The sequence below is a fragment of the Megascapheus bottae genome, chromosome 17 (genome assembly GCF_031878675.1).
Source record: "Megascapheus bottae isolate mThoBot1 chromosome 17, mThoBot2.hap1, whole genome shotgun sequence".
NCBI lineage: Eukaryota > Metazoa > Chordata > Mammalia > Rodentia > Geomyidae > Megascapheus > Megascapheus bottae.
Genome location: NC_143525.1, coordinates 25611708 through 25624477, shown reverse-complemented (window position 1 = coordinate 25624477; position 12770 = coordinate 25611708). Strand labels below are relative to the sequence as shown.

At 42.7% G+C, this 12770-nt stretch overlaps 1 protein-coding gene across 1 annotated transcript in view; it reads left to right on the top strand.

Annotated features, from left to right (window-relative positions):
* The window catches only part of Prpsap1 (phosphoribosyl pyrophosphate synthetase associated protein 1), a 30426-nt gene extending 18190 nt beyond the window's left edge, over positions 1–12236 (top strand). The window contains exons 6-10 of the mRNA XM_090350361.1: positions 1368–1423; positions 3636–3781; positions 9816–9886; positions 10360–10506; positions 11358–12236. Coding sequence (XP_090206487.1) covers positions 1368–1423; positions 3636–3781; positions 9816–9886; positions 10360–10506; positions 11358–11516 — 579 coding nt within the window. The 3' untranslated portion in view covers positions 11517–12236. The remainder of the gene's footprint in view (positions 1–1367; positions 1424–3635; positions 3782–9815; positions 9887–10359; positions 10507–11357) is intronic.
* Positions 12237–12770: the final 534 nt, after the last annotated feature.

The following is a 12770-nucleotide window of genomic DNA, read 5'->3' as shown; positions in this document are numbered from 1 at the left end:
GAGCTACCAGCAAACACCCCTTTGCCCTCCAAGAGAGCCTTTGTAGTGTCCTCTGGTATCAGATTTCACTATTGAGAGGCACATGGAAGGAGCTTGCCCTGAGTTGAAGCCACTGCAGCCAGATAGACTCAGCATTTAATCACAGAGCATCAGATTTTTAGAAGACATTAAGAGCAATCCATCTGCTTGTTTTTTTGGAATGAAGGATTTAGTTTTGCTTGATACTGTTCTTGATTTTTGTTTGTTTGGTTTGTTTGGCTTTTCAGTGCTGAGGACTAAACTCAGGGCCTTGTACTTGCTAACAAGTGCTCTTCCATTGAGCAAAATTAAATTCCCAATCCCATTTCTGGTGTTTGAATTCAGGACTTGGGAGCTACCTCTGAGCCTTTTTGCACAAAGCTAGCATTCTACTAAATTGAGTGATAGCTCTGGCTTTTGTTTTTTAGTGGTTAATTAGACATAAATATCACATTCTTACCTGCCTGGGCTGGCTTTGATCTGAGATCCTCAGATCTCAGTCTCCTGAGTAGCTAGGATGAGTTATCAATACCTGACTAAGAAATATTTGTGGGGGCCGGGAGTTTGGCCTAGTGGTTAAAGTGCTTGCTAGCATGCATGAAGACCCAGGTTCGATTCCTCGGTACCACATACATAGAAAAAAGCCAGAAGTGGTGCTGAGGCTCAAGTGGTAGAGCTCTAGCCTTGAGAAAGTCCAAGGACAGTGCTCAGGCCCTGAGCTCAAGCCCAGGACTGGCAAAAAAAAAAAAAGAAATATGTGTGATCCTCTAGATGTTAGCAGTACTTTTGCAATTGATAAATGCTGAGAAAATCTAAATATGTAGATGAAATTTTAGCATATTTGATTATCAGTATACATTACTATATAAAGAAGAAAACATATAAGTGTCTTGGTATTCTTTTTTTTGTATATATTAAGAATATGTAATTTTATTTCATTAAAGCAGGAAAAATAGAAATAAACAACAGAGAGGTTTGGCAAAGACTTGTTTTCCTGAGGACAGCAATAGTTACAGAACATTTTAATGGTGTTGGCTTACAGCCTCAGGTTTAGAGCAGGGAGGGTATTGGGATGATAGTATCTGTGTGGCAGAGGTTTCTCAGACAGCATTGTGAGGACTTGATAGATAAGCTTTTTGTTTTTGTTTTTGTTTTTGATGATTCATTATTTTTTTAATTATAATTAGTAAAAGGGTTACATGATATTTTCCAGATAGAAGGTGCATTAATTCACATACATTGATACCCTTTCACATATCTTGGAACCCATTACCCTCCCCATACCCCCCACCCGGTATTCTTTTTTTTAAGTAACTTTTCAGTATTCTTTCTTTTCCCTCCAAATCTAGATTCCAAACTACAGAAATGCAGTCATTGTGGCTAAGTCTCCTGATGCTGCAAAAAGGTAGTAAAGCAGACCTTTGTGTATGTATGTGTGTCAGTCGTGGAGCTTAAACTCTGGGCCTGGGCACTGTGCCTTAGCTTTTCAGCTCAAGGCTACCTACCACTGTCATTTGATCCATAGTGCCACTTCCATTCTTTTGGTAGTTAATTGGAGAAAAAAGTCTCATGGACTTTCGTGCCCAGGCTGGCTTTGAACTATGATCCTCAGATCTCAGCCTCCTGAAATAGCTAGGATTACATGTGTGAGCCACCCTGCCTAGCTTAAACCAGACATTTATAAAAATCCCATCAGGGTGCTTATAAAATCAGAATTTGTCTTTATGAATGAGGGGGCTGCTGCAGTATGGGCAGTCAGCTCTAGTCCCTTACTGTCATTAAGTCCTCACCCTGGCTTCATCTCCAGTCTGCAGACAGCATAGTGCAACACAGCACTGAGTTGGTGAATTTTCCTGTAGGAAAAAATGAAATACTCCCTTCAAAGGCTCAGGAAATAGAAAATGGAGCATTTTTCAGGAGGTTTTTTTTTTTGGGGGGGGGGCGTGGGTGAGTCGTGGGATTTGAACTCTGGGCCTGGTCACTGACCCTGTGCTCTTCAGCTCAAGGGTACTACCACCCTACCCCTTGAGCCTTAACCCTACTTCCCATTTTCTAGAGGTTAATTGGAAATGAGTCTCACTTTCTTTAGTGTCTGGGTTGGCTCTGAACTGTGATTCTCAGATCTTAGCCTCCCAAGTATCTAGGATTACAGATGTGAGCCACTGTACCTGGCTAAGGAGTTTTAGAGATTTGGGGGGGGGGGGGCGCAGTCCTGGGCTTAGGCTCAGAACCTGAGCACTGTCCTTGGGTTTTCTCAAGGCTAGATCTCTGTCATTTGAGCCACAGCACCACTTCTAGCTTTTTTCTCTATGTATATGGTACTAAAGAATTGATCCCGGGTCTTTGTGCATACTAGGCAAGCATGCAACCACTGGGCCAAACACCCAGCCCAAGGACTTTTTTTTTTGTCTGTTTCATGATAGTCCCTGAGATATGAACTCCTGGCCTGGATGTTATCCCTTATTTATTTGTTTATCTATTTTGCTTAAGGATGGGGCTCTGCCATAGACCTACTTTTGGCTTTTTGGTAATTGATTGAAGATAAGAGACTCACAGCTGGGCACTGGTGGCTTATGCGTATAATCCTAGCTACTCAGGAAACTGAGATCTGAGATTGTGGTTCAAAGCCATTATGGACATGAAAGTCTGTAAGACTCTTATCTCCAATTAACCACCAGAAAACTGGAAATAGAGCGGTGGCCCAAAGTGTTAGAGTGCTAGCTTTGAGTGAAAAAACTCTTGAGACAGCACCCAGGCCATGAGTTCAAGCCCTACAAACAATATAAAAAAGGCTCACAGGGAGCTAGAGTGAATTCATGTTGAGTGAGACAAGTCAAGACCACAGAAACAAAAAGCACATGGTATCTTCAATATGTGGCTATTAGATCCAAACAGCACAAGAGCGAGGACTCAATTTTTGTATACCCAATGCCATGGACATGATATTGGAGATAAACACAACTACATAGACATAAAAACCTATGACTCTATAGACATAATGTTTTATTACTTAGTTTAATATGCATCTATGATATACAAACCCTTACCCTAATTTTGATTATGTTCCAGTGGTTAAGTGCCAGTGGTTGTATATAGAACTTCCCTTTTTGAATACTTGTTTGTTAAACATGTCATTTGAAATATGATGTAAAAATCAATGTTAATAAATTCTTTAAAAAAAAAAAAGGCTCACAGGGGCTGGGAGTTTGGCCTAGTGGTAGAGTGCTTGTCTAGCATGCACGAAGACATGGGTTCAGTTCCTAGGTACCACATACATAGAAAAGCCGAAAGTGGTTCTGTGGCTCAGGTGGTAGAGAGCTAACCTTGAGAAAGCCCAAGGACAGTGCCGAGGCCCTGAGTTCAAGCCTCAGTACTGGCAATAATAAATAAATAAATAAGAAAAGGAAACAAAGAAAAAAAATGGGTCAAAAGATAGAACCAAAATGATCTAGACTCAAAACTTACCTGCTGTGCCAAGCCATTGCCTGATTTATAGAAAGAATTCTACTGTGTGCCTTTAGAAGGCTGATAATACATTTGTCTTCTGATCAGTAGAGTGACATTAGTACCGTCAGCTGTCACCCATCATCACTCATTGCTCTTCAACTTTCTCATAGAGCCCAGTCCTATGCTGAGAGGCTGCGTTTGGGATTGGCAGTGATCCACGGGGAAGCTCAGTGCACAGAGCTAGACATGGACGACGGACGGCACTCCCCACCAATGGTCAAGAATGCCACTGTGCACCCTGGCCTGGAACTGCCTCGTAAGCTTCACTCTGACTTTTTGTTTTGTTTTGTTTTTGCCAGTCTTGGGGCTTGAACTCAGGGACTGGACACTGTCCTTGGCCTTTCGCAAGACTAGTGCTCTACCATTTGAGCCACTGCACCACTTCTGAGAGCCTTTTCTATGTATGTAGTGCTGAGGAGTTGAACCCAGGGCTTTGTGCATGCTAGGCAAGCACTCTATCACTAGGCCATACTCCCTGCTCACTCTGACTTTTTTTTTTTTTTTTTTTTTTGCCAGTCCTGGGCTTGAGCTCAGGGCCTGAGCCCTGTCCTTGGACTTTCTCAAGGCTAGAGTTCTACCACTTGAGCCTCAGCACCACTGCTGGCTTTTTTTCTATGTATGTGTTACTGAGGAATCAAACCTGGGTCTTCATGCATGCTAGGCAAGCACTTTTACCACTAGGCCAAACTCCTGGCCCCTTACTCTGACTTTTGATCCACAAATGAAACTACCTAGCATGAGTGGTTGGAAATTAACACCTGTGTGGGATGTGTGCTAGCTTGTCATTTTTGCTTATTTTGTTCTTTTTAAACAATCTCATGGTATTTACTTCACCTTCTTTGTAAGCTCACTTTAGTAAGTAAGGTGTGTGTGTGTGTGGACTTCACACTTTGATAAGATGAGTGAGAGTGTAATGATCTGATGATCAGAAATCAGGCTTTGGCCATGGAGCAACTTCAGCATTGGTTTAGTAATGTAATGCAGCTCTTTGGCCTGATTCCTATTCACTTGCTGTTAATAATCCAACACTGTGGAAGCTGTTTACTTCGTGGATTTTAAGTGATACAAACAAGCATTTATACTGGCAGATAGGTTCAAGGGTTTTAGAAGGGAAATAATGTCCGATTAGAATCTTGTTAACCATACTTCAGAACCATCTATAGTTTAGAAACTATAGAATAGACAAATACTGACAGCTCCTCTTACTCCACTTCAGAGGAGCATTTTCAGGGTTTTTCCCTATTTATCTCCCATGCTTCTCTTTATGTAAGAAGTAATTATAGCTACTGTAATTATAGCTACAAAGGAGGATGAGATCTGAGGATCACATTTCAAAGCCAGCCTGGGCAGGAAAATCCCTGAGACAGTTAATTACTAGAAAACTGGAAGTGATGCTATGACTCAAAGTGGTAGAGTACTAGCCTTGAGCAAAATAGTTTCAGGACAGTGCCGAGGCCTTGAGTTCAAGACCTATGACCAGGGGAAAAAAAAAAGAAAAGAAAAATTAGTAATAGATTTTGTTTGTAAGTATGTGGTGTCTCTCTCTCTCTCTCTCTCTCTCTCTCTCTCTGTTTTTGTTTCTTTCCTTCTTTATTTTATTTATTTATTTTTGCCAGTCCTGGGGCTTGAACTCAGGGCCTGAGCACTGTCCTTGGGCTTTCTCAAGGCTAGAGCTCTACCACTTGAGCTACAACACCACTTCTGGCTTTTTCTATGTATGTGGTACCCAGGAACCAAACTCTGGTCTTTGTACATGCTAGGCAAGCACTTTACCTCTAGGCCCAACTCCCAGCCAGCCTTTTTTTTTTTTTTTTTTTTAAGAATTTATTAACATTGATTTTTATATCTTTCAAATGATATGTTTAACACACAAGTATTCAAGAAGGGAATCTCTATATACAATCACTAGCACTTAGATTTTAGAACATCAAAATTACCAGCCACAGCCTTTTGGTTGTTTTTGAGACATATTTTTCTAGTGGCTCAGGTAATCATCAAACTTAAGCTCTCTTATTTAATCCAGATTGGCCTAGAACTCAAGATCCTCTTTTCTCTGCCTCTGCTTCCTTCCTGGATGCTGGGTTTGGCACGCATAACCTCTGTCTTGCTTTGTTCATTCATAAATTCATAAGGCAGATTTCTGCCTTTTTTTTTTTTTTTTTTTTTGGTGGGTCATGGGCACTGTCCCTGAGCTCTTCAGCTCTACACTACTTCCCTCTCCTTGAGCCAAGCCCCATTTCCCCTTTTTTTTCTAGAAGTTAATTGGAAATAAGAGTCTCTGGGCCTTTTGTGCCCGAGTTGGCTTTGAACCTTGATCCTTCGGGCCTCAGCCTCCTGAATAGCTAGGATTACAGGTATGGGCCACAGCGCCTGGCTGATTTCTGAGTCTTTTACTGTCACAGTTTTCCATATCATGTACATACCATAATTTATTTTATCAGTCCCCTATTGATGGCATACAGGTTATTTATTATACAGGCGTTGGCTATGGGAAATAATGCTGTCAGGAGAACACACATTGATCTTTCTGTATACACCAAGAAATGCTCTGTGCTGTCTGTTGACCCTTCATCATTACCTTTCATTACCTCATTACCTTTATACCTCATTATTCTACTACTAGGCAGCTGGCTCAGAGAATCTATATTTCTTTATCCTATGAACTTTTAATTTTGAACTAACCTCAGACCTAGAGAAAAGGCTAAAAAAGCATACAAGAGACAAGGACTCTTAGCTCATGCTTGTAGTCCTAGCTGCTCAAGAGGCTGAGATCTGAGGATTTCAGTTCAAAGCCAGTACAGACAAGTCCAAGATTTTTTTTTTCTCTTAACTAGCAGGTTAAACAGGAACCAGAGGCATGACTCAAGTGGTAGAGTGCTAGCTGTGAGTAAGAGCTCGAGGCCTGGAATTCAAGCCCTGATAATTGGCACATACAAAAAAAAAATTAAAGGGCCAGGAGTTTGGCCTAGTGGTAGAGTGCTTGCCTAGCATGCATGAAGGCCCAGGTTCAATTCCTCGGTACCACATACATAGAAAAAAGCCAGAGTGGTACTGAGGCTCAAGTGGTTGGACTCTAGCCTTGAGAAAGTCCAAGGACAGTGCTCAGGCTCTGAGCTCAAGCCCAGGACTGGCAAAAAAAAAAAAAAATAAATAAATAAAAATAAAGAATACAGGAGGCTAGAGGTGGTGTGACTCAAGTGGTAGAGTACCCAACTAATAAATGAAAGACTCTGAGTTCTAACTTCAGAACATCCAAAGAAGGAGAAATGAAAAAAAAAAATCTTTATTAATTGTACTCTACACTGAGTCCCCAAGTCTAACATTTACATGTACTATTTTTTATATTACTTGCAAGTGAAAATACACTAGATTCATAATGCTGAATGTATAGTGCCTAAATGCAAAACACTCTTACATAACCACTTTCTAATTCTCATACACAGGAAGCTAGTGTTGTTGCAATAATATTATCTAAGCACAGCTCTTATCTAAGTTTTAGCAGTGTCCTTTGGAACAAAGAAAAAATGGTGTTTGGCCTAAGTCCTAATCCAGGGTTGCATTCTGCCCTTTTATTTCCCTTCACTCTCATGTAGTATAATCTGATTGGCTTCTCTGTTCTTTGTCTTAGCTGACCTTGATGCTTCAGAACAGTGCAGGCCAGTTATTTTACAGACTGTCCCTTAATTAGAACTTGTGTTCTCATGCTTAGATGCAGGAATGTGACAGGAAACATGTGATGTGTCCTTTTTGCTGGTGAGGTTGATTTTGGTCCCTTGGTTACAGTGATACCTGGCAGGTTTCCTCTGGAAGTTAGTTACTGGCTTTCCCCTTTGTAAGTAATAGTGTCATAGACTGTAAATGTCCTTTGTCTTTAAATGGCATCCATTGTTTTTTTTGTTTGTTTTAATTGTCCCAAGACTAGACTCAACTCAGTATCTGACTCTTGCTTTGTTGGCTGGCAAACTATTACCTGGGCTATACCACCAACCCTCTTCCTGTGGTGTTTTGTTTTGTTTTTTTTTTGCCAGTCCTGGGGCTTGAACTCAGGGCCTAGGCATTGTCCCTGAGCTTCTTTTGCGCAAGGCTAGTACTCTACTACTTGAGTTACAGTGCCACTTCAGGCTTTTTCTGTGTATGAGGTACTAAGGAATCAAACACAGGGTTTTATACATGCTAGGCAAGCACTGTGTACTAGGCCACATGTCCCTCCCTTTCCTCTCCTCCCTGCCTTCTTTTGTCCTTATTCTGGCAGAGGGAAGTTTGGCTAGCTGACACCAGGGTAAGGTACACGTGTGTTCATATGCACTTTGTACTGTAGAAATATGCTTGCACTTTTTCATAATGCAGCCATATTTTATTTGGAAAAAATACCCCTTTTGTCAAAATCCAATGTAGAGAAAGTGGAAATCTGAAACAAAGAAGGAAAGAGAAAACCACAGTTGATATTTTAACAATGACAATGGCTCTAAGTATTGTTGTATGATTCGTGTGTGTGTGTGTGTGTGTGTGTGTGTGTGTGTGTGTGTGTGTGTGTGTGTGCATGGGTACACCAGTCCTGGGGCTTGATCTCAGGGCTTGGATGCTGCCCTGAGTTTTTTGCTCAAGGCTAGTGCTCTACCACTTGAACCACAGTTCTACTCCCTGCTTTTTGATGACTAGAGATAAGAGTCTTATGGAATTTCCTGTCTCTGCTGACCAAACCAAGATCCTTAGATCTACACTCCTGAGTAGCTAGAATTACAGGCATGACCCACCATTACCTGGCTTCATTTTGTTCTTAGAGTGGCCTTTGACAAAACAGAGAGCAGAATCTTATACAGGAAGGTTTCAGCATACTCTGTCCTTGACCTTCAGCATAAATTTGGAAAATAGGATTTTGAGTGGTTTCTTTTCTGAATAAGCTATTGGAAGTTTTGGCATTTTTGGCCTGTGAGGTGCTCTTTATTTTTTTCTACTCTGTAATAAAGGCATTCTGGGTTTTTTTGTTGTTGTTGTTTTTGCAAGCCACCATTTTATGTGTTCAGCTTATCTAGACACTTAGGTATAAGGAATGAGCCATACCCCTAGCCACCCTTTGGGTTTTCTGTAGGACCCTTCCTTAGTCTCTGTGTGTGTGGCAGGGGAAGGGGTGTTAGATACCACTGCTGCTACTGCTTGCATAACACTTTTATCCTCTCCCTCCTATCATCTGCTTTGTGCAGATGGCTGGAGTCACATGTGAGAACTATACTCTTGAAATATGGCTAGTCTCACCTGAGAAGTAGATACTTAAAATGCATCCAAGCCAGGAGTTTGACCCAGTGGTAGAGTGCTTGCCTAGCATGCATGAAGACCCAGGTTCGAGTCCTCCATACCACATACCTAGAAAAAGCCCGAAGTGTTTCAGTGGCTCAATTATTAAAGTTTTAGCCTTGAGAAAGCCCAAGGACAGGGGCTGGAAGTTAAGCCTAGGTAGAGTGCTTTATGCCCGGAGACCTGGGTTCGATTCCTCGGTACCACATACATTTAAAAAAAAAAAAAAAGCTGGACGTGGTGCTAAGGCTCAAGTGGTAGAGCTCTAGCCTTGAGAAAGTCCAAGGACAGTGCTCAGGCCCTGAACTCAAGCCCAGGACTGGGAGAGAGGGAGGAAGGGAGGGAAGGGCAGAGAGAGAGAGAGAGAGAGACAGACAAACCAACCGACTGACCGACCCTGAGTTCAAGCCCCAGGACTGGGGGCAGGGGAGAAACAGGGGCAGTGGCTCACACCTGTAATCCTAGCTATTCAGGAGGCTAAAATCTGAGGGTCAAGGTTCAAAGCCAGCCCGGGACAAAAGGACCTGAGACTCTTTATCTACAATTCACCTCTAAAAAATGGGAGTGGGGCTTGGTTCAAGGATAGGGTGGTAGCCTTGAGCTGAAGAGCTCAGGGACAACACCCAGGCCAAGTTCAAGCCCCACAACCCATCCAAAAAAAAAAAAAAATTGCACCCAAATAATGAAGGCTAGTATGAAAAAAATGTGAATAATTTTAAGTAACAATTGTTTGTATTGATTATATGTTGAAATGATACATTTTTAATGTAGTGGGTAAGCTAAGACCTGTTAGTTTTACCTATTTGGTGTTATTTTCTACCCAGGCTACTGGGAAGTGTAAGATCATCTACAGGGCTTGCCTCAGCTATTGGCTGAGCCACCCCAGGTGGTAGAAAGGAATCACTATACCATACCTGTGGTCTGAGCTGAAGTCACAAGCTTGTGATTACATTCATCCTGCAACATGGGTCACTGGGGCTTGTGTTTTGTTTTGTTAGTGATGATGGCCAAAGAGAAACCACCGATCACAGTGGTTGGAGATGTCGGGGGCCGAATCGCCATTATTGTGGTATGTGACTCTGTCCTTGTGGTTGTCCACTCTGGGGTTATGTTTCTAGAAACAATGATGGATTTCCATGGGTCCGTCTGTCCCTTCTCACCCAAATCCCTTTAGGATAAGCAGCAGGACTTCTTATGTAAACAAGCAGATAAAAAAAATCTGACACCCCCCCCCCACACACACACATACCCCGGAAGCTCAGTACCATCCCTAACTTTCATCTGAAGGGCTCTGATGGACCCTTAAGTTACTTTGCTTAATCCTTAAACTTGCAGGCATGAGACAAAAGGTGAGTTGTACTTTTTGTCACTAATGGAGTCTAGGAATCCCCATGGCCTGGCTTTGCACTGACATGCTGGCTCCACTTGCAAATGCTTTCCCGGTTAGAAGGCCATGGGACATTCGCAAATACCTACTGTTTCTGTCTTTGTCTTATGTGACTGGGAAAAAGGACAGCCCTGTGGCACTGACCCTTCTTGCAGGATGACATTATCGATGATGTGGAGAGTTTTGTAGCTGCTGCAGAGATCCTGAAGGAGAGAGGTGCTTACAAGATATATGTCATGGCCACACATGGCATCCTGTCTGCCGACGCCCCCCGCCTGATTGAGGAATCCTCCATTGATGAGGTCTGTGTGCACTGGAAGGACTTGGACCATTCAACCTGAGTCAGGACTTGCTGCTGTGCTTTCTGTCAGTGATAAATGACTCCATTGGTCTTTAGCTGCTTAACTTGCTATGGCTAACATCTTTGTTGAGGGATGTCTAGTTAGGCATACACATCTACATGTATTTGTCACTTCTGTTCTTTAATGTAATTTGACACTGTGGTGACATTTGAGACTTGAATTCTTCCCTGCATAGAGCTCGAGCTCACTCTAGTCCTGTAAAGCCCATGACATCTCCCTGGACTTGAGTGCTGTGCTTTTTTTTTTGGTCAGAACTTAAACTCAGTACCTGACGCTTTTGCTTCAGTGGTTAGCACTCTACTAGCTGAGCTACATCACTACCCCTGAGTTCTGTGTTCTGAGCCATCTAACCTTTCCGTGGAGTAAAGCTGAATTAGCCCATAAATCTATATCTAGGCACCAGGGGCTCATACCTGTAACCCTAGCTACTCAGGAGACTGAGATCTGAAGAGGATAGTTCAAAGCCAGCTTAGGCTTATTTTACATCCAGTTATCCAGCAAAAAGCTGGAAGTGGGGCTGTGGCTGAAGTGGTAAAGCACTACTAGCCTTGAGCAAAGAAGCTCAGAGACAATGCTCAGGCCTTGAGTTTAAGCCCCAGCACAGGCACCAAAACAGCCACAACAAATAGCCAAAAAGACAGTCATGTGCTCAGCCCTGTCTAAGAGGCTGAAAACCCTGAGTTTGAATCCCAATACTAAAAAAATTACAAAACCCAAACTCAGGAGCTGTGGCCCCTGCTAGGCCTACTTTTCAACATCATTGTGTTTATTGTCTTCTGCTGCCCGCTTAGGTGGTGGTGACAAACACAGTCCCTCATGAGGTCCAGAAGCTGCAGTGTCCCAAGATAAAGACTGTGGATATCAGTCTGATTCTTTCTGAAGCAATTCGGAGAATCCACAATGGAGAGTCCATGGCATACCTCTTCCGGAACATCACAGTGGATGACTAGCCCGAGGGTGCCTTGACTCTGGGACTGCAGAGGACAACACTACAGAAGAGCACCACGGTTATGTGCAGTGTTTCCTGGCACGGGAGGATTGGTCTCACCCAGACTGCTTGGGGTGGGGGAAGCAATAAGATGGGCAAGGAGAGACCACAAGGGGATAAGTAAGAGGCCTTAAGTGCCCACCCTGTTCCTTAGCAGAACTTGCAGAAGCCCTCCTGAATAGAATCTGAAAATCTAGTTGATAACAAATAGGGCTTAATTCTAATGTTCATACCAGGGTTTGAGCTCTGGGGAACATAGGTTATCACGTTGAACTTGGTCAGGGATTGGAATAACCCTGGCATTGGTTCTGTGTAGTTATCCTCTCCCTAGTCAAGCTTATATAAGTCTTTTATATAGAGAATCTTATTTTTCCTTCAGAAACTACTGTGCCAGCTGGCATGGTAGCATATGCCTGTATTTGCAGCATTTGGGAGGTTGAGATAGGAAGATCGCACATTTGAGCCAGCTTGGGCTACAAAGCAAGTTTAGTCCAGCCCAGGCTGCATAATTAGACACTGCCTCAAAAAAGTAAGAACAAAACAAGCTAACAGAAATTGCTGTGCCTACTGTCATCAAACAAACCTTTGTGTTCCTGCTCCTCTTGAGGTTTCAGTTAGAAAATAGATCCTATCTCTGAGTAACTACATTACTCTGAAGTTGGAAATAAAAGACTTTTTTGTCTCTCTGGTCTCTTCCCTTGGTTCGGAGCTAACTGATCCCCTCTAGCTTCTGACTAACATCAGCCAGAGTGTAGAAGACACTGGGTACAAAATAAAGGGCAGTCAGGGTCCAAGGCTTCTGTAAACCTCAGACACAAATCTCCTGTGCTCCATCCCTTCCCTAAGTGTCAGAGTTAAATCCTGTTGAAGATTTAAGTTAACAGGAGAATGAGTGAATGAGCTGTCAGTTTCCTCTGATCAGTGATATAACATTAACTGCATGCTTAAGACTGAGCTTTCCTCTAAATCATAGCATTGTAGTCTATTCTCATTGCAAATGCAGCAAGCCGAGCTTTCCATACTCTGGAGCCTGTACCACATCAGGACGGAGGGCAAAACCTTGTGGGGAGGAAGAGCATCTACTGGGAAACGAGCTGCAGTTGCTTTGGGCTCTCAGCTCCTGACATATTCCTTTATTCGTACAATTGTATTTCTCTGTGGGGAAATTTCCTTCGCTTTTAATGCCTTTCCTAAGGACAAGAAAAGTTCCCAGCCC